The sequence below is a fragment of the Recurvomyces mirabilis genome (genome assembly GCF_035927965.1).
Source record: "Recurvomyces mirabilis strain CCFEE 5264 chromosome Unknown scaffold_15, whole genome shotgun sequence".
Taxonomy (NCBI): Eukaryota; Fungi; Ascomycota; class Dothideomycetes; order Mycosphaerellales; family Teratosphaeriaceae; genus Recurvomyces; species Recurvomyces mirabilis.
In genome coordinates this window covers 655170-675996 of record NW_027041949.1, presented here as the reverse complement: position 1 = coordinate 675996, position 20827 = coordinate 655170, and the positions used below count along the sequence as shown (strand labels likewise).

At 53.1% G+C, this 20827-nt stretch overlaps 6 protein-coding genes across 6 annotated transcripts; 3 read left to right on the top strand and 3 right to left on the bottom strand.

Moving 5' to 3' along the window:
- Positions 1-2832: 2832 nt before the first annotated feature.
- GT2 (Type 2 glycosyltransferase) lies at positions 2833-4339 on the top strand (the record flags this gene model as incomplete). The annotated part of the gene is made up of 3 exons (XM_064838921.1): positions 2833-2867; positions 2999-4082; positions 4133-4339. The coding sequence occupies 3 exons, from the start codon at positions 2833-2835 to the stop codon at positions 4337-4339; spliced, it is 1326 nt and encodes a 441-aa protein (XP_064693746.1).
- A 1653-nt stretch (positions 4340-5992) lies between these two features.
- LTS14_006222 (uncharacterized protein) lies at positions 5993-7102 on the bottom strand (the record flags this gene model as incomplete). Its single annotated transcript, XM_064838920.1, has 2 exons — positions 5993-6554; positions 6603-7102. The coding sequence occupies 2 exons, from the start codon at positions 7100-7102 to the stop codon at positions 5993-5995; spliced, it is 1062 nt and encodes a 353-aa protein (XP_064693745.1).
- Positions 7103-7929: 827 nt separating this feature from the next.
- LTS14_006221 (uncharacterized protein) lies at positions 7930-9437 on the top strand (the record flags this gene model as incomplete). Its single annotated transcript, XM_064838919.1, has 2 exons — positions 7930-8443; positions 8494-9437. The coding sequence occupies 2 exons, from the start codon at positions 7930-7932 to the stop codon at positions 9435-9437; spliced, it is 1458 nt and encodes a 485-aa protein (XP_064693744.1).
- Positions 9438-9959: 522 nt separating this feature from the next.
- On the bottom strand, positions 9960-10935 carry LTS14_006220 (uncharacterized protein; the record flags this gene model as incomplete). Its single annotated transcript, XM_064838918.1, has 2 exons — positions 9960-10394; positions 10441-10935. The coding sequence occupies 2 exons, from the start codon at positions 10933-10935 to the stop codon at positions 9960-9962; spliced, it is 930 nt and encodes a 309-aa protein (XP_064693743.1).
- A 4470-nt stretch (positions 10936-15405) lies between these two features.
- Positions 15406-16773, top strand: LTS14_006219 (uncharacterized protein; the record flags this gene model as incomplete). The annotated part of the gene is made up of 3 exons (XM_064838917.1): positions 15406-15655; positions 15709-16487; positions 16537-16773. 3 exons carry the CDS (start codon positions 15406-15408, stop codon positions 16771-16773), a joined length of 1266 nt encoding a protein of 421 aa, XP_064693742.1.
- A 1780-nt stretch (positions 16774-18553) lies between these two features.
- Positions 18554-20419, bottom strand: slp1 (WD repeat-containing protein slp1; the record flags this gene model as incomplete). The annotated part of the gene is made up of 1 exon (XM_064838916.1): positions 18554-20419. The coding sequence occupies one exon, from the start codon at positions 20417-20419 to the stop codon at positions 18554-18556; it is 1866 nt and encodes a 621-aa protein (XP_064693741.1).
- Between the last annotated feature and the right edge of the window lie 408 nt (positions 20420-20827).

Below are 20827 nucleotides of genomic sequence, written 5' to 3'. Positions count from 1 at the left end.
GAGAGGGGAAGGAGTTGGGACATTGCCTTCATGAACAAGCCTGTCCTTCAATCTTGGAATGCTGGGATTGATCAAGACCCTAAGGCTACGCGCAGAGGCAGCGCCATGTGTAGCTGGATGGTATCGTCCATCAGGTACCGTTGCATGGCGCAAGTCCTCGAGGGTACTTCATGATCCGTTCTGCATATCTAGCCGCCTGCTTGCCTAACGCACGCACGGTATGCCGGTCGCCTGAGCGGAGCCTCAATAATCGACTCTGTCACGCGGACAGCACGGCACGACGTCAAGTCTGCTGTGCTACTTTGTTCTTCTGGCGAACTTCACGCGCAGGACACTCGGGTGGCGTTGGTCACAGGGCATGTCCAAATGGCGAGCAATAAGACTCAAGATTGTGCTTGTGGCCACCACTTTGACGCAAGAACGCGATGGCATTGTCGCCGGCGAACGGATAGGACCTACCGGCGGCAAAGCAGACGCCAGCGTTACACAGCAGCCTGTCGGTACATTGAACCTATGGCGGTTACCTGCGACGCCTTTCCCAGAATGGCCTTTGTCACGCGCCACGGGTTGAGGCTCTCAGCCGTGTTGCACAATTGCCTACTGACTACGCTAATCTGTGGGACTGTTCATGCGACTTTGCCAGGGCATGCCGTTGCATGGTCATAGTCACTCACATGATTTCGAAGATCCCTTTGAATAGATGAGACAGAGCAATCATGCAATCGATGGGCATGCTGGAGCAGGATCACTTAGCCAATGGTGTTCAGTCCTTGTCAATATGAGTGCTCATATCATCTGGTGCCGTCAGCTAAGCGGTACCTGCGTGGGAAGCGATCGACGCCCGAGAAAATTTCTCCACTCTACGCAGATATGGCAATTCGTACTGGACATGAGTTCGAAGTGTTCCACGCACTACAAAGCAACGGGCACTAAAGGTGTCAATTCCTGTAGCGAAGGAGTACGACCAGGGAAGACGGACCGTACAGCAGTGGAATGTACGGAACAGTCACGACCAGAGCATCATTCGTCTTCCCGTTGCCCCAGCCGCGGAAGAATGTCCCCTGACGCTGATACGGAGGCCGGCTATAGTGACCCTGCACGCTGCGATATCAGCGGAAGTTGCGCAAGCAATGTTGAAGCATGGTGCGATTGGAAACTTGGAAGTAGCGGCGGCTCCCCTCTACCTCACCAGTGACCACGGGCAGCCCAGCCGCATTGCCATCAAGTGGTGAGCAATTCAATAGAGCTACAAGACACTCAATGGCTTACAAGGTAAGAATGTAGTGGCTTCGGGGATGCTCTTCCACGGGCAGATCAGCGCTACAGCTCACGCGAGTGTAACATCATCCCCAGGTTTTAGAGCTCTGCGGGAGGTTGTCTGGTTGCATGAGTTGTGCATTGCGGTGTCGAAAGCTCGCTAGTAGTGCCTGCCTATCTCCCAACATCACGTCGGAATCGAAGTTGACTATCGTCACTTCGACTGCACATCATCTACGCAGGCACGGCATCGCCCGATGGTCAGCTCGCACAGGCGTGGTATTGTCTTGCTCGATCTGCGGCGTCCAAAGTCATTCCGGCCCTGATATGAATACCTCAACAAGAAACTCCATACATCAACTTTCGCAAAGCCAAGATCTGCAGCTGCAAGCCATTGAGACTCGCCTCATCCACTAATCCCCACAAAGGGTCTCTATCCATATACGGACTCTTCCTTCGGCTGGGTGAAAGCAATTCATGACCCGGCGTCGCCGTGGGCCGTCGCTGAGCCGCCTTTCACATGTGTTGTATGCCTGCATTCAAAGATACGCAGCGAAGTGTTCCCTTCAATTCGCTTGGTCACGATGGCATGGCAGCAGCATGGACGAGCACATGTCCCTATGTCTCTTCGTTGTCGATCAGTAGGGCCGCCGTCTGCAAGCAGCCATGCAATCGCGGATGTGCAAAGGTACACTTGACCGGACGGCACCACTGCACGCAAGTAGGCGAGGGTGGCCTCCAAGCTTTCGCTAGCGCATTCGTCATTAGCCGTTGTGGGTGACCCGGGACCCTTCAACGCTCGTGCCCATCGGCGATACCCAGCGATGACTACGCTTGCTGTGTGTCTCACATGAAGGGCAAGCGAAGATGCGTTGGCTTGCGAGGCCGAGCGACTCGAGCGGCTGTCAACAGAGAGCAGTGACCTTCCGCTAGAGCGTTGCGCAAACCACAGCCGCCAAGACTCACCCGTTGTGCATTTGGCGCCGACAATCTAGCGGAATCTGACCGTCGGCCATACAGAACGAGCAGTGATTGAGGCGCTAAATGGTGGGCTGCAATAACAGCCAGAGGAGCGGAGTCGCAGCGCTCGTTCGCGGCAGACAACAACCAGATTGCCCGCACGAGCACTTTCCCGAGCTCGCCGTACGCTTAGGCGAGACGAGAATCACAGAGCTCTCAAGCTAGTTGAAATGCACGACCCCACTGCTGTCAGTTCTCTTGCCAAACAGCAAGCGGAATGAGGGGACGCCAGCCATAGCTTTCCTGCAAGCAGATGCAGGCCAGCTCCCATTCGAGGACAGGTGGACCATCCTATACGCGCCTCTCTCTATCTACCTGCCTTTTGGTGATCTCATCAGGGTATGGAGCTTTGCACGCAAGCAGCATACTAATAAAACATTAGCACCAGCATGGACTGGACCCTAAGCGCTCTCGCATGACAACCGAGGAAGGTAATGGTTAAGGCTTATATGTCCACATGTTTTCTCTGATCTTTTCCCTTTCCATTGTATACGCAGCAATCCTATGTAGACTCCGGCTCGCTGCATCTTTCTCTCGTTAACGCAGGTAGACAGAATGGTTTCCTGGCTTTTCGTTGCAGTATTTGTTTGGTAAGTCTTTCTCTACACTGGTCCCAAGATCTTTGGTTGCCATTGGCTGTGGCACGTGAGCTAATTGTTCTGGCCAGGTTGTTTCGTTATGTGCGATTAATTGTCAATTGCGTCTCACACTGGACCTTTAGGCCCATACCAATACCTCAAAATCCGTCCTACACATCAGACGATGTGACGATCATTCTGCCGACCATTGCGGACGGTGGCGATGCACTGGAGACCACTCTGCGGACTTGTCTGGCCACTGAGCCACGGGAGCTGATACTGGTCACTGTTGATGCGAATGTGGAGAATTTGGACAAGGTCGCCAATGCGGTCAATGCAAAGAAGATCCGAGTGCTGAGCATTCGGGAAGCGAACAAGCGGCGACAGATGTGTCGAGCTATCCCAGAGGTTACCACGAGGATCACTGTCTTCGTCGACGATGATGTGATCTGGCCTCAGAAGGTGCTGCACTGGATGCTGGCACCTTTTGAGGATGAGAAGATGGGTGGCGTGGGTACCTCCCAACGTCTTAAAAGAACAGAGAAGACGAGTTACTGGAGCTTTCTCGGTGCCTGTTATCTGGAAAGAAGGAACTTTGACTGCTCAGCGTGTCTTCACATCGATGGTGGTCTACCTTGCCTGTCTGGTCGAACAGTGGCTTACCGGACGGACATATTACAGGACGAGGCTTTCACGCATGGCTTTACGCATGAGGAGTGGAGGACATGTCAGCTCAACGCTGACGATGATAACTTCATCACCCGTTGGATGTACTCGCATGGCTGGAAAATCGCAATGCAGTACCATAAGGAGGCGGAAGTGCAGACCACGCTAGAGGACTCACCAAAATACATCAGCCAGTGTTTGCGGTGGGTTCGCAGCAACTGGAGGAGTAACTTGACCAGCATGTTTGTTGAAAGACATTATTGGTGGACACAGCCTTGGAGCACGTATTCTGTGCTGCAGACGACTATCACTGCATGGGCTCTACCGTATGATATCTTCATGTTTTACTCATGGTTCGAAGCATCCTCGGGTTGGTCGCACGGGCAGCGTGTTGCGCTCTTCAGTCTCCTGGCGGCATGGACATTCATTTTCAGTAAGACTGTCAAGCTCTGGGGACATCTGTTCCGCAACCCGGCAGACGTCATGCTACTCTGGGTATACATCGGCTTTGGCTACTTGCACGGTGGAATCAAACTATGGGGCCTTTTAACGTTGAGCGAGGTAAGCTGACTTGCGCAGCGTTGAGAGTTCTATGCTGACGTGTGATTCAGACAACCTGGGGCAGCAGAGATGGTGCTGATGCCGACAACCGTGTTCGCATGATCCGGCTTCCTCAGTATGGCTCCGATATCCCTGATGGTCGGAAGTCTGAAACTTTCGACCACCTCCAGCAGGAACCTCTACAAGATCAGCTACCTGCATATGATCCGCAGGTGCATACTCCAAATTCTCAAATGACGAACATTTATCACGATTAACGACAACGATTGACACATTCGATACCCACGGCGCCGGCTTCTTCTTTTCTTGCATCAGCAGCGCTTATAGAGGTAGATGAGGCGACACAAACGGAGGCATCATCTGCCACTGGAAAAGCTCTGCTGGCCAAAAATGGTTTTGGTATATTTGGGGAAGGTTCATGTACAAGGTGCATCATGCTTTTGAAAAGAGCTGGAGTTTCTGATTCTTGCCATGATTATGGCAGAAGTGATCTTCAGACAGATTGACACCACTAAGGTTCAGGTGGCTTGGAGCTTCACAGCGCAGCATACTGTAGTGTACAATAATCGACAGCATAGCGATTGAGCGAGCAAGTAGCAGGATAGCATGAAAAGGTCAACCAACTGACGTCTACGGCACACTCCGTACCTGCGTCTCTCGCCACGTTTTGGGGGTGGTCACGCACACAGCGGACTTTCTCATGCAGGTCACACCCTACCGTGTCATTTCGTCTACGTGCAGCCGGACGATCTTTGGTGTGGATGGCAACCGGGTCGGTCGGTTGTTTGGTTGTCTTGAAGACATTAGACAGTCGTGGTGGACTGTACGTACACAGAGCTGATGGTATACTTTTGGCCGAGCAGAAAAGTCAATAAAGCGTCCAGCTCCTGCAGCATGCTCACCCAAGCAGCCAAGCTGCAGCGACATGCTCTGAAAAGGTTGCACGGCACATGTCGACTTTTTTTGATTAGCCCTGCAAGCCTCAGTCCAACGCCGTGAGGAGGTACTCGATACATGTAATAGCCAATCGCGTGCTGGGCTGACGAATGTGCTGCATCCAGCCCACACCACCTAGCCCCCAATGCTCAAAATTTTCCTGCATTGCTGATGCCATACAATATCGCCCACTACACCTTCAGCACTCACAACTCGATGGTTGTCGTTGGCGAGCAGAGAGCTGTCGTGGGTCACGATCGTATAAGCTTCAATTTTCCGCCAGGATCAAGGATCGAGCAAATGCGCAATATGCTGCGAGCGTCTCGACTCGGCCCGCCGATTGCGTGTCATACACGAGGCCGAATCGGGTCCGTCCAGCAACACTCTATTCGCTTAGCGCTACAATTAGATAATGCGACAACGGAGCCTTCGCCTGTGTCGATCTCGCGGAGGCTGGTCGACTGACCGAAGCATTGTGTACATCGTCAGTCAGAACAGACGATGCCGAGCAAGACGTGTGGTTGGAAAAGCAACGATCTGCACTGACTGCGGAGTGTGTGCTTGTCTGCTTGTTCGATCGAGCCTCACGGTCCTGCGGAAGATCACGGGTTGAGCTCGTGCTCCCGTGAAATCTCATCCTTCCCCACAACGACCGTTCACGGGTGGGTGAACGCTTCGAGGGTACGAGAGGAGTGCACGGGCAGAGGATGACTTTAAGCTTTGACGTCCGGTCACGACTCTTCTCACAAAAGCTTCGGTACGCAAAGCGATAAGGCTTCGGGGTTGAGCGAGGCCGACAGACGATCTGCTCGCTTCGATGCCTTCACGACTGCTACAGCTTTGGTTTCAAAAGTCAAACCTGGGGCAGACCAAGAGGTAGAGAACTTGTCCAAGATGAGCGCTCATGAACTTACTAGGTCGTTCTAGTTTCGGGAGACTTCAATGTATGGCGACCATCAATCGACAACACACCTCTAACTTTCTTTACCCTCAGACTTAAACTGCTCTTCGAGCTCCTTCAAGCCTTGATAGACTTCGGACCACTTCTGCCACTCTTTCTCCCCGTCTTGAAATCCACCAGCGAGAGGAAGGCGTCCGCCTGTCTTGCTCCCCATATTCCACATCCGAGCTATGGCTTCCTTGATACCTACGACGCCCCATGCCGCAACAAGCTTCTCGCCTTCACAGATCCTGTACTGCAGAAGACGCATCTCGTCAATGTCTTTCTTAGTGGTGCCCTTGGCCGCACTGTCGTTGAACAAGCGAAACAGTCTTACGACGATGCGAGGGAAGACTCCGGCTAGACCATCGATGGCTGCGACACCTCCGATCGTCAGGACCGGCAGTAGATTCTGGCCGAGACCTGTGAAGACGTAGAAGTGCTCGTGGTCGATCCGAGGATTTGCAGCAATGAGCGTCTGGTCGTCGATGATACCGTGCGAGAGCTTCGTGCCAACAATGTTGGGATGTGCTGCTAGCTTCTCGAATGTCGAGGGAGCAATGTATAGGTTATTGGTAACACCCGGATAGTGATATCTATCATCATCAGCCGGGACCTGACTAGTAGCATACTGGAAAACTCACATCATTACTGGCAGCACCGATCGATCTGCGACAGCCTCGAACCACTTCTGAATACCCTGCTGACTTGTACTTGGAGCGAAGTAGCCTGGTCCGAGAACCATGGCATACTCAGCACCAGCCTCTTTACTCTCCTTGATTAACTCCAGCGTATCATCGATCTGCTGCGTGGCTGTGCCCGCAATGATTGGTCTATCCTTGTATCCAGCATCATCCAATGTTTTCCGTTGGCTGCTGATCAAGTTCTTGCGCTCCTCAGATCGAAGGAAGATTGCTTCGCCCGTGCTGCCAAGTATGACGAGGCCCTTGATGCCGCCCTTGACGAGGAAGAGCGAGTGCTCAGACTGGGTCTCGAGATCGAGCGGAGGTGTGATTTCATCGTAGGACGATGTGCCCTCTTTGGCGAAGAATGTAGGGACGGGAACATAGATGCCCTTCGGTGGTGGTGATGCTTGAGCACCTCTGCTGGCATTCGTACCGTTGGTACGATCCGGGACAGACATGGTGATAGTGAGACTGCTTGGATTCAGACCTGATTGAGATGTGATTCGGTGGTTCAGGTTTCCAAAGTGTCAATGGTCATTCACATCGTGAGGAAACGTACTTATCAGCATCAACTTGAGACTCTGTCAACCATATGCCGATTTATGACGGCAGCATGCTACTTTTAAGTGGGGCAGGCATCGGTGCATTGTGGACCGAATGAGGAAAGCCAGGTAGATGAGGAGAAGCTGGCGTAGACAAATGCTCATTGCTTTCAAGCATGACTTTCGGTCCAAGACGTTGCCAATTCGAGAGGCGTGCACTGAGCCAGCGAAACAATGGAGCGTAAGTGGTATCGATGCTTGTTTGTACAGTCGGATCGGAGAACTACCTCAATTGTGCCGCTGTTATCGCGCCCTCTGTCTGATGATCGATAGCACCAAATTATGGCCCATACCTCATCAGCACAACGTGGTCAACTCACCTCCGCCATCTCATGGCAGCGACACAGATGTTCGAAGATGCGGAGAAGAGTTATCATTTTCTGGGTGACACGAAAGCTTACCAGGGTGAGAAGAACAACGACGACGTTGCTCGGCGACGACCGACAATCACAAAGACGGAATCCCACCGCTGTTGGCCGCGTCGGCACACCGGCAATGGTCAGTCATGACGCTAGAAAAAGTATGGTTCGCACACCGCCAATGTGATGGCGTAGAGGATATATACTGTGACAGGTCCTTTCCCTTCCTCTTTACCTTTCACTCCAAAACCTCTTATGTCGGAATCTCTGTCGCCACCGCGCTACAGCGATTGAAACCACCCTGGACGACAACCCCACCAGCTTATGAGCAGGCTCTTTAAAGGCAGCACGCCAGGACTCTTACCACGAAACAACAGTATCGACCGAACGCTCAACCCGACAACCTCACCACAGACTTCTGGTTCGGAGAAACCATGCAGTCTTTCCCGGTCACCGGACTTCGCCTCCCAGGCTTATCAGGAAGCTGAAGATATCGAGGCGCCTCGCTCGCCCCTCGGGAGCAATGAGAAACCTGAGGTGATCTATCCTGAAGGAGGTCTACAAGCATGGCTTGTCGTCTTCGGCTCCTTTGCGGGCATGACGGCCGGGTTTGGTCTGATGAACACTATTGGTGTCTACCAGGCCTACGTCGCCGAGAATCAGTTGTCGGAGTACAGTGAGAGTACCATTGGATGGATCTTCAGCCTCTATGTATTCCTGAGCTTTTTCTGTGGTCTGCAGATTGGACCCATCTTCGATGCGAAAGGACCACGTATGCTGGTAGCTGCTGGGACGGTATTCCTCCTACTCTGTATATTTCTGCTCGGGCTCTGTACCAGTAGGTGGATCTTCTTTCCCTTTCAAAATGCTGCAGCTAACGTCTCATAGAGTACTGGCACTTCATGGTCGTCTTTGGAGTGCTCGGTGGCATCGGCACATCCCTAATCTTCACACCAGCCGTATCAGCCATCGGCCACTTTTTCTTTGAGAAACGTGCAAATGCCACTGGTCTCGCAGCGACAGGCGGCTCGATCGGCGGCATCATTTTCCCGTTGATGTTCCAATCATTGGTACCCAAGCTTGGATTCGCTTGGGCTACAAGAATCCAAGGCTTCATCTTCATAGCCTTGTTGATTCCTGCGAACTTGTTGATCAAAACTCGACTACCACCCAGATCTGGAGGCTCGGTCGTTCCGGACTTCACGATTTTCAGACAACCAGCTTTTGCTTTGGCGACGGCCGGAACGTACTTCTTGGAGTGGGGGCTGTTTGTGCCGATCACGTATCTCGCGAGCTACAGTTTGGTCTCTGGCGCCATGACCCAGACCTTCGCCTTCCAGATCATTGCGATCTTTAATGCTGGCTCTTCGCTTGGTCGATGGGCCCCAGGCTACATGGCTGACAAGTTTGGACGGTACAACACGATGATCGGCACTACACTCGGGTGTCTGACAAGCTCACTTGGCCTATGGCTTCCAGCTACTGTTCTATCGGAAGCCGAACATGTTCCCAAGTCGGCAGTATACGGTCTGATCGTCACTTACGCGGTCATCATGGGGTTCGCTTCAGGTTCGAACATCTCTCTCACACCGGTCTGTGTCGGCATGCTGTGCGATACTCAAGAGTACGGACGCTACTACGCAACTTGCTATACTATTGTGTCCTTTGGGACTCTTACAGGAGTGCCAATTGCAGGAGCAATCATCCAAGCCAGCGGAGGAGCTTATTGGGGCGTGGCGCTTTTCACTGGTCTGTGTTACGTGTGTGCCGGCGTAGCATTTACGACTGTGAGGGTTATGAAGGTTGGTTGGAAGTTGAACGCGAAGTACTGAGCAGAATGGAAGAGGGCTAGCAAGATCGAAGGAGACTAGCAAGACTGAAGGAGGAAGGTCGAAGAAGGCTAGCAAGATTGGATAAGGATAATTGAAGAAGGCTAGCAAGATTGAAGGAGGCTCGATGGGTGATATGTGTTGCTTGCTGAGGAACCGTGGATGTAGACACGGGCGCGCGGTCACGATGTGCTCCGAGGACTCAAGTTCCATTGATCTCACCACCTGCTATTCTGGTTCTGGAAACAGGGATTTCACTTATCGCGCACTTGACACATTCAACTACTGTGTCGGCGCCGCGCTGCTCACTCCACCATTTTCAGCTGAGCAGATTGTGTTCAGGATCGATGTGTTAAGAACCATGGTCTGTGCAGATATGTCAGTACCAACTTCGCACTATCCAGTGCTACTTCTTAGTTCGACGTTCCGCGTCACCAAGGTTCCCACAACATATACATAGTGGCTTGCACGGCATTTTAAGCTTTATGACTGACTAGATTGAACACACTAGACCCTTACCAATATCTAGCTTGGAATTATATACTTGCAATAGTCAACGCTCTCGTCGTCTTCCGCCTCTGCTCCTTCGTCCTCATCATGTTCGGCCTCATCATCTGCCTCAAGCTCCCGAAGGACACTGTCAACACCCATTTCCATGCAGTAGCTGTCTGCGAAATCTTTCACCTCTACAACCCGATCAACAAGTCTTGCATCATCCCTGATCAGGCCAATCTCTTCGTCAGACATTGGCTCAAGGACATGTGTCAAAGCGGTGCCGAAATCGTTCCTGTACTGGGAACTCTCGCGGACCGAGGAGCCAAGATCGCTACCAGGGCCGTGGATACACTGTTCCGCAACATCGCATTGAGCGAGCAGTGCGTTCCGTTTCGAATCAAATGTCAATTCGAGTGAGATTTGCTCCTGAATGCTCTCAATGATTGCTTTGATTGCCTCAATGGCCTGTTCCAAGTTGTGGTATTCATCGCTTCTGCAGCTAGAGCTGTACTCGTTTGTAGATCCTGGCGACCTCGTTGAAAGCATGGGCGAACGAGTTCTCCCGTACCTGGTCGGACACCTTCTTGGCTTCGACTTCCTTCAAGATAGCTTGCTGGGCGTGTGCCGAGGTCTGACTGGTTGGAAGCAGGATCTCGCGAACTGTGGTATCCTCCAGAGCCGTTATCACACGAAGCCAGGTGGCGGAGTCCCATGTGTGGACCGCGCATCGCGCAACAGATGCCGGACGTGTCCCAGCGGCAACACGGGACGTCGACGCCTTTCTGGCCTTCGCTTTCCGGAAATGAGCTTCGTAGAGGAGCTTCGGCCAGCGGCCATCGTAGTAGGTTGTGTCTATTGCCGATGCACTATAGCATGTCAGCACAGGCTTCTTCGGCCGCCTTCGACACGATGTTACTCGCTCACAACTCCGACAGTGAGGATGCCCACAGTCCTCTCCGTGGCAGTCAACCCATGATCGCTTGCTGGGAGGAGAAGGCAATGACATGTTCTGTGGTGAGCAGTCGACGTATGACAATACTGCATTCGTGACTCAAGGTGCTCACGCTACGATGGCCACGCCGTGCTTCAGAACAACGCTATAATATTCATTGTTGATACCACGGTGGAACGTGCATTCACAAGGGTTCGCGCTAGACACACACAAATTGAGAGAGTGGTCAGGCAGTATCCAAATCTGGCGTCTACATGGTGTCCTAGCATTATCATCCTACTACCGATTAGGTGGGAGACTAAGGGACAGGTTTAGGCTAAGGACGTATCTCACAGCATCACAAGACTGAGGCGTATGTGGAGCTGTGTACAACACTCACGTGCCTTCATCCCACGACTGCATTTGGGAAGTTGCTCCTTGGCTCATGTTCTGGGCCGCAGCACTTTGGGCAAACTGTTGACCGATCTCCAAACACTGTAGGACTTTTGCCTAATACACTTGATTCTGGTAGTCGAGTGCTCAAGGACCCGACCCAACACACATCGTCCCTACCGTCAAAGGTGCCTCCAAACAATGGACAAGCGAGACAGACGCCATCCACTTCCAGAGTCCTGCAAGCCGAAGCACACGCGCTGGTGACATACATGCAAAGCCGTGGACGAGAGTAACGGATGCCGACGGTCTAAATTCACATCTTGTTCACGAATTCACAGCATCTGTAAATATTTATTGGAGGTTTGTAGAGGGCGATCTCTTCCTGGATGACATGCGGACGGGACGTCATGGCTGCAAGTATTGCTCGCCCTTCTTGGTGCACAGTGTCTGCGCCATAACTTGTGTAAGCTGACGAATCGGCCGGGCCAAAGATCCCTTTGACATGAATCAGATGAACACAGAGAGGCATGGAGTCTTCGTGGACAGCAATACTAACTACATCACCCGCGGCATGCATTTCCATAATGAAGCACTCAGGCTCTGGCTCCTGGAGGGTGGGCGAGCATCGGTCAAAAACTTACATGCTCTTGTGATCTTATCGATGGAGTAAGATACTCACGCAAGGACCGCTGCTCTGATCCATGAGCTAAGGATATTCAGGTGCAGCTTTCGCGGCAAGAACAGACTAGGCATGGTGTTCCTTGCCATCGCCCTCAATATGAACAAGGCATTATCGATGCCTGCCAAAGCCCCATCAAGCCCACAGGATCTTGCTTACTCGCGGGCCCGAACCTGTGCGGCCTGGACAGCTCATCATATGGATGTGTAAGATCGCACGTTACCTGGGATACAACCTCAGCTGACGTCTTCTCCAGGGCGTGCGGTATTGGCCTCATGAGGGTATCTCAACCCATCGATCCCAGTTTGTCCAAGCTGCCTATCTTGCCACAGACCCAGGTTTCAGTATCTTCGATGTTGTCAGAGGAGAGCAGCTACGACCACACAGTTGACACCCTTTTCCGTGAAAGGTGTGGTCTGACACGCTTGATCTCAAAGCTGAATGACTTGTTATTTGGCCATCTTGCTTTACAGGAGCCAAAGCAGGTTATGGCTGGGCTACAGAACCTCAATAGCGAGTTCACGAGATGGAATGCTATGCTTCCACCGACAATTTGTAGCCCACCGGAACTTTCAGAGCCGATGTATGAGATTCAGTGAGTCAGGCTTGCCTCGACATCGGGTCTCAACTCCACTGACTTGCTACTCAAGTGCTCAATACTGTTGCGCCATGATAAGTGTATGCTCGGCGATAGAAGAGCGCTGCGCTGTTGAGCGAGTTTTGAGGTAGACGATGGGTTTGGTTTGATTCACCGGAGTCGAAGGATCCTGCGTTTGGTTCCGAGAGGAGTGGGCAATCAGGAATGATCGTGCTCGAGTAGAGAGGATCACTGATGGCTTGAGTGGTATGCACTGACGTAGCGGCGCTCTGCATTGACTAGACGCCGCTGTGCATCACAGTGTCTAGACTCCGGGACTCATGAGAAGTGAAATATGGCTGATCGGCCACAGGAGACCAGCTCTGCTGGAGACTGTCGGCACAGTCGTCATCTCGTAGTGACGTATCCTTGATGTCGTTTCGATGCGCTGTCAGCATGTTGGCGAGGCTTGTCACGCACGTAGCAAAAACACGTACCTCGAGTCTTCAGTATTTGATGTCAGCACCTTGTCAATCAGCTGTTCTATGCTTTCGCCTAATCGCAGACGTGCTAGCAGATTTGCGGCTTCGTTGTCAGAACTGTATTGCAGCTGTTGCATGACTAACATGAGCCGATCATAATCTTGCGTTTTGACAACAAGCTGCTGCTGGAAGGTCTGCGTAGGCGTGTCGCCGTCATCTGGCACGTCGGTGGTACGGTCGTCGTTGATGGTCGCCCCACAATACGTACAAAAAGATCGATCGCAGGAACACTGGACTGATATTAGTCTTAGCTTGCTCAAACCGCGAGGGCATGGCTTCAGGTCGCAGAGGTTTTGGAAGGATGCGACCCGAGCAATGCAACGCCCAGGGTACAAGACGTAGTCTCGAGGATGTTGAGAGATAGCTGGCCCATGACAAGTGATCCGATCAGGCTCACCTTGGCTTTTGCCAGACGGCATGTGCTACAGGCGTTGCGCAATGGGGCTGACCGTCTTGCCTTCTTGCGTCTATGTGTGCTATCACCATTCAGGCTGACATCGCCACCTTCCTCGTACGTGAGATAGGGCCCAGGCTGCCCTCGAGGTCCTGTATCCGCTCGCAGACAACTCTGGAGCATCCTAGCGGGAATGTGGTGCTGTGTGACGGCATTCTACAGCTCGGGACTGGTTGGTATTTCAACGTAGGCTGGAGAATTGTGGGGAACCATTGAGCCTCGAGATTGAGGTTACCTGGTAAGATAAGATCAGCACCCCATGAATTACCGTCAAAGTCTATGCGACATTTGAAACAGAGGTAGCCAGGTATCGAGACATGGTTCTGTATCGTACAGCGTGCCAACAATGAGCCCATTGCCACAGCTTTGTCGCTGGCAGAACTCGACAGCTTGCAGCCGCTACCGATAGCACGACCCGAGACGCTTCACTTAGACGTTACAGACACATCGTCCATTTCCAATGCTGTGGACACGAAGCTGGGCTACCTTTGCAATACAGCCGGACATGGACACACATCTCCCGCCTTAGACGCACCCATCGAAGCCGTGAAGCAGAACTGCGAAGCCAGCGTCTTTGGTCTATTGGCCGTCACTCAGGCATTCTTTCCTCTGTCGAAAGCGGCGATAGGCAATAGTGGTAAACCGAAGCTCCAGCACCGACTTACCAGGGGTCTCTCAACTCTACATCGGTAGTTACGAAGCCGACAAAAGCGCCGTGGCAAAGCTGAGCGATGTCCTTCGCCTCAAGCTCAGGCCTCGATGTCAAGGTCGTTTTGCTTGTGGCTGGTGACGTGCGCACACAGTTCTAAAGTCCGCAGCCTCGACTTGCTTCACTTCTAACTCGCTCTACAGTCCCATGCGGACGTATTTTGAGAGCATGATGGACATCGCGGCCAATCCGTCTCCGGCGAGTCGACACTTCTCCTAACGGTATGTGCGGGAGATGGTAAGCGACATTCTGGCCGCCTCAGGTCGGCCAACTCATGTTCGACGTGACTTCCTTGGCAAGACGATGTGGATCGTGAGCTATTTCCTGCCGGACTGGCTACTGGACTGGACGTACAGTAAGACTGCGGAGTTGGATGAGCTGATAGTCCGGCTTCGGGAAGACGAAAGTAGTGAGGACAAGAAGGTACTGTAAAGCTCTTGCACTGCGAGAGACTGGCCGACGTGGCATGCACTTGCTACCAGATGTTGGACGCAGGATGGATATGTGTCTGAACGGAAGGAGGGCGTAGACATCGTGACACCTCCCTGCTTAGTGGAATTGAAAGCAGCGCACATCTTCATCAACAAGCCGGCGACCAGAGAAGCCGGGCTTCTTGTGGACAATTTGATGCAGACTTTATGGTCCTGATGTCTACCCGGATCTGCAGGACCCACGACTTATGCATCTGGGTTGCATAAACTCACAGACAAGCGTTGCATAACGTCATGTCTGTTTCACTGGTGTCCGTCCAAAACAACTCCGAGAATTGCATAAAATGTGCAATATGCTTCATTCCACGAGCGGTTTTCATTCTTGCGGCTTAGTGTCTTGTCACTATAAGACTCCCGAGTACTCTGGACCTTACATCGCTACCCTTGTTGGATACATATCGGTAGCGTGTCACTGGTATATGTTCGTTACACTCCCGCAATGAGCGAAAAGAAGTCAAGGACAGACGCCGACGGGGAGCGTACCCTAGAAGATACAACTCTTGACTCTAGCTTGGATCGCAATGCGACCTCATTCACAGCCGAGGAGCCTGCCGACACGCAGAAAGAAGATGAGAACATGGTCTACTGGGACGGACCAAGCGGTCCTCAGGACCCTCGCAACTGGAGCAACTAGGCGAAAGTTGCGAACTGCCTCTTGATCATCATCCTGACGCTTCTCACTCCTCTCGGCTCCAGCATGTTCGCACCCGGGGTCCCGGACGTCCTTCGAGACTTCGGGACAACGTCAGAGACTCTGGCTGCGTTTGTCGTGTCTGTCTACATTCTTGGCTACGCGGTCGGTCCCCTTCTCATCGGCCCGGCTTCTGAGACCTATGGCCGATATTGGGTCTATGTCATCTGCAACATTATGTTCTTGATCTTCACAACTGCCTATGCAGTCTCGCAGAACATGGCTCAGTTGATCGTTTTCCGCTTCTTTGCGGGCGGTAAGTTCCCGTCAATGGTAATGCCAACCTTACACCTTCTGACACCCTGATAGCATTCGGAGTTTGTCCCATCACTCTCGGAGGAGCCAGCATATGCGATCTTATCGAACAAGAGAAACGTGGTGCGGCCATGGCGTTCAACAGCATGGGGCCGTTACTGGGACCGGTGATTGGGCCTATAGCAGGATCATACTTTATTGCTGCAGAGGGCTGGAGATGGACGTTCTGGGTTCTCGCTATCGCCGCCGGAGTCACCACGATCTTGCATGCAGCATTTTGCCGAGAGACTCACGCCACGACCCTGCTGGCCCGTCAGACACGCAGGCTACGGCAAGAGACTGGTAATACCGGTCTCTACTCACGACTCGATGACGACCTCCCAACTAAGCAGAGAGTCCTGCGCGCCATAATCCGACCGATGAAGATGCTCGTTCTATCGCCAATTGTCCTGCTGATGTCCCTGTACTGCGCCATCGTCTACGGCATCTCGTACCTCCTATATACCACCTTCACCTTCGTCTTCCAGGAAAACTACGGCTTTTCGGCAAGCAATGTAGGATTGACTTACGTGGCAAGCGGCATAGGCATGTTTATCGGTCTCTTCCTTATCGGAGGGCTATCAGATCGCCTCCTGAAGAGCAAAGCGGTGAAACAAGGCAAAGGGCTGAAGCCGGAGTATCGTCTCCTACCACTAATGTATAGGGGCTCGCTCGCACCTGTGGGTCTATTCATCTACGGCTGGACGGTACAGTACCACGAGCAGTGGGCAGTCCCGTTGTTCGGCACACTGCTGTTTGGAATCGGGATATTGGGTGCTCTTGTCTGCATCACTGTAAGTCATTCAGCGCATTCTACCAGACGACTTGTTGACCACGGCGTAGCAATACCTTATCGATGCGTTCACGATCCATGCTGCCTCTGCGGTAGCCGCGAACACTGTCCTCCGCTCTATCGTTGACGGCCTTTTGCCTCTAGCAGGGCTACGAATGTACACTGCGCTCGAGCTGGGTTGGGGCAACAGCCTCATCGCATTTATTGCATTGGCCTGTGTGCCCATACCATTCCTCTTCTACCACTATGGCGAAGCCATCCGAGACCGGGCCCCTGTGACGCCGTAGAAAAGGAATGTGTTATGATGACATATAATGTAGAGAGCTAGAACCGTTACGGCGTCTCGAGGATTGTCTAGTTGCTGCAATCGGGAAAGGAGTCTTCCGAGCTAAAGTTCAATGCTTGATATTTTGGGGGTTAGTCTGCACCGCGCAGCAGTACTGAACAGGTTACAGAGCGTCGCTGATCCGCGTTCTCGAACTCGTACCAGGAGATGTCTCGGACCCAGTGACTGCTCGCCCCCGTTTTGCAACATCCATGGATATGGAAGGGCTGGTCCCCGACGATCTTCGAAAGCGGTTGCAGTATCAAGCACTGACTCATGCTTGTGGTCAGGATGCTTTCGACCACCTAATGATGATTGGCGAACATCCTGTAAAGATCACCCAATCCCTGTCAACGATATACGGACACACCCACATCTCAATCACCACCTTCGGATCGACGCATCGCGTATTAATTAGGCAGATGATGACGATGAAAAGAGCATACAAGTTTCGAAGATGTTCAACCTTCTCCGCAAGGCATTAAGAGTCGAGGTACGGCTTAAATGGAAGGGTCTACATACCGAGCAAGCAATGGAGAAGCTCAGCCGCCTGGCAGCCCTCAAATACGGTATCCCGTCATGGCCTGCCGCAACATGGGTAGCTTTGGACGAGTACGATCGGAATTTCTAGGCAAAGGACTTTCTCGACCAGCTCATCGAGCCCCTGACGTTGGACGACCAGGATCTACAAAGCCTTGCACTTGGCCTGGAGGACCTGGTGTGTAGAGAATGAGCCAGACAACTTTGGGTGCCACAGGACTTACCTGCGGCGCGAGCTATCATCAATTACTGTGGCGGCAACACTCCCGCATGGTTCCTCTACCAGGAAGCAGCCCAGCTTCTTGACATACTCATGCTATCTAATAGGTTCAAGCCGACGAATGTCGATGTCCACCAATTCGTACGTATAAACGGGCGGCTCCTATTCCCGACCGATGTAGGTGACACACTCCGCCTTCAGCTCCAAACTTCACAGTGGCAGGACGGCAGATTGCTGCTCCCTTCCACCATGCTCCACCCGGAAGGGTGCTGCGGTCGAGCTGTAAGCAATGGTTAGAAGACATCAACGCGCGAGATGCCGAGTCTCTCGAGATCTTCTCCGTCGTCTGAGGAGGGTGGAAAGGCACAGGGGGCTAATTAATGTTGTGGTGTTCTGTGCTGTCGTGCAACAAACGGCATGCGTGTTATTCTAATGTGCATACACAAACGACGTGTCGCCCATAACGGTACTGCGCTCCTCAAACTTGTAGGCTGCGACCAAGACTCAACATCAGGACCTACCACTCAGGACCATAGCCCGATAGGTGAAACGACCACGTGCAAAATGCCGGCTGTCATACATCTACATTCTCTCTGCCCCGGAATGCCATCAACAAACGAAGAGGGCATCGAGCCGTGAAGAACGAGAGATGTGTTTGCTACGCATATCTACAGCACAACTATATTAGAATCAAATATATCGACCCGATTTGGAAAAATTGGTTCCGTAGTAGGAGGGTGAACGCGAACAGATAACGTCGTGGAGGCTGTGGACAGAGACAGTGGAGCTCGTACTAATGTAGCTATGCTACGAGTTATGAAAAAGAGCCAAAGCTACCACGATACAATCGTCATCAGACATCAGGTCCCGTCGTCACCCAAGAGACAGCCAACCCATACGAAAATTCGCCCGGCAATGAGGCACCAGCACTCGTGAAATGCATGGCTCTGTACCGCCATCCCCATCCGTCGGAGTATCACACCTAACGAATAGTAGTAGCCTTAGACAACCCCTTGGCAGCAGCCGTATTCGCCAACCCCGCCAAATTCGCCGTGCCAGCCTTCTTCTCAAAAACCTTCCAGAACTTCAGACTCTCGTCCGCCGCAGCAGTAGCGAGCATCTGTCCGTCCGGGCTGAGTGCGCTGTGCAGAACCCTCGACTCATGGGCGGGAATCTCGATATTCTTGACAAGGGTAGGATAAGACCAGATGGAAAGGGAGTTATCGGGGAACCCGGACGAGGAAACGAGTTCCTTGTATCCCAACGACCAGCGAAGGGACGTGACTTGGCTTCCGGTATCGATGCTGTTGACGCGGGCTCCCGAGGTGGTGTTCCAGAAGTGGATGTTGCGGTCGTGGCTGCCTCCGCCCGTAGCGAGGAGGTTAGATTGCCATGGGCACCAGGCTAGGGCTTTGACGGCGGCTTTGTGGTTCGTCTTTTGGAACTTCGGGGCGTTGAGGTGGCGGGCGTCCCAGATGGAGACGAGGTTGTCGTTGCCACCTGTCGCTAGCTGAGCGCCATCGGCGCGCCATTCCAGGCCGCAGACTTCCGAGGTGTGGGAAACGAGTTCCGCGATTTTGTGGTTGGCAATGCGGACGTCGTGATTGTAAACTAGACCCGAGCGGGCGCCGGTGGAAAGGACGTGTTTGTTCCAGCCCATGACGGAGACACGCGTGTCGTGGCCGTACATGGAGCGGAGTTTGGTGCCGTCTTCCACGTCCCAGATTTGGACTTCGCCTGTGCCGAGGCCGGCGGCGACGTAGGCGCCGTCGCCGGACCATTTGACCGAGGAGATGTAGGTGTCGGCTGGGCATTCGAGGAGGGAGGAGACGGTGCCGGATTCGGCGGACCAGACGTAGACGTTGCGTTCGAGACCGATGGCGACTTGGTTGCCGGAGGACCAGTCGAGGAGGTTGAGGTAGTAGTCGTCTACTAGACCTGGTGCGTCGAGGACACGCTCCGGTGCTGTGAGGACACGGCGACGGAATTGAGATGCAGAAGCTGCGGCGGGCTTGACGGGGCGATTGTATTGGGATCGGAGGTCGATGGGACGGGAGGACTCTGGTGCCGCTGGCTTGAAGGCAAGGATGCGTTGCTTGATGGAGACACCGCAAGCCTCGGCCACGGATTGCTGGTATGCAACTGTGTTCGGGCTGGCCTTGGTCTTGGGAGCCTCGTCTTCGTCATCCTCTTGACCATCATTGAGGGAAAGACCTTCGAAAGAGAGACCGGCAGAAGCATCGTGGGAAGAAGAAGAATGTGGACGGCCAATGTCGAAAGCGCTGGCGGCACTCGCAGCAAGTACCGCCGACCCATCGCTTGATGCGCTCGACTTTGGCCGCCGTCCAGGGGTCTGCTCGTTGGAGTCGAGCTTGACAGCTGCGCCGGATGTGGAGATGGCTTCGCTGGCGGTGCGGTTGGGGATGAACCGGTCGGCCGCGGTGTAGTTGACTTTGCTCTGAGTCCGCTTGGGTGTCCTCTGTGTGGAAGTCGCACGACCGTGGCGGGCACGAGACGGCGTGTTCTTGGCCGAGACGGCTGTGCTTGGACGAGGACCGGTGCCTGTGAGTGTGAAGTCGCTGAGGCCGAGGTCGATCCTTCGTGGAGAGTCTCGCGAAGGACGGCTGGCGATGTTGGACTTGGGCGACTCACGTGTGGGCTTGGAGACTGAGCGTTGCAGGCGGGACATGAGCGAGGCGTTGGCATGGTGTATGCTCTCGGTCTGCACCTCTTGGGAGATCACCTGAGTACGAGGTGTCTTGGGTGAGGGAGTGAGCGGTACACGTCCGCCAGCGAAGCGTGTGGAGAAGATGCCATCCCGGCGTTTGATTGGCGTAATGACTTCCATATCTGCTATGGTGTTGTTGGTGAGTTGCTGTAGAGGATCCAATTCTGCAGGTCATATCATATATCAGTATGCATGATTTGGTATGTGACATGGATGTGGTTACGCACAAGGACTCCGGTTAGTATGTTAATTCGTGTTGCAGATAGTAAGTGTGCCGTGGATGTATGCTTCCGAGAAGCTGGAGAGAGGAGCCTGAAAAGGCTTGGAGCGTAGCTCGAGTTGTGTGTGACTTGCGAAAGGTGCAGAAGCAGTAATTCGGGTCGAAGCCCAGCAGCTATATAGATCGAGCGTCAACACTAGTTGGCCTCGCGACCGTCAGCGGGATCGGCCGCGCCTACCGTCGGCGTTCCAAGCGGTTGCCGTCATCGGGCTTGGCAAGGAAAGGTCGAGGCTGACCTGACTCGAATG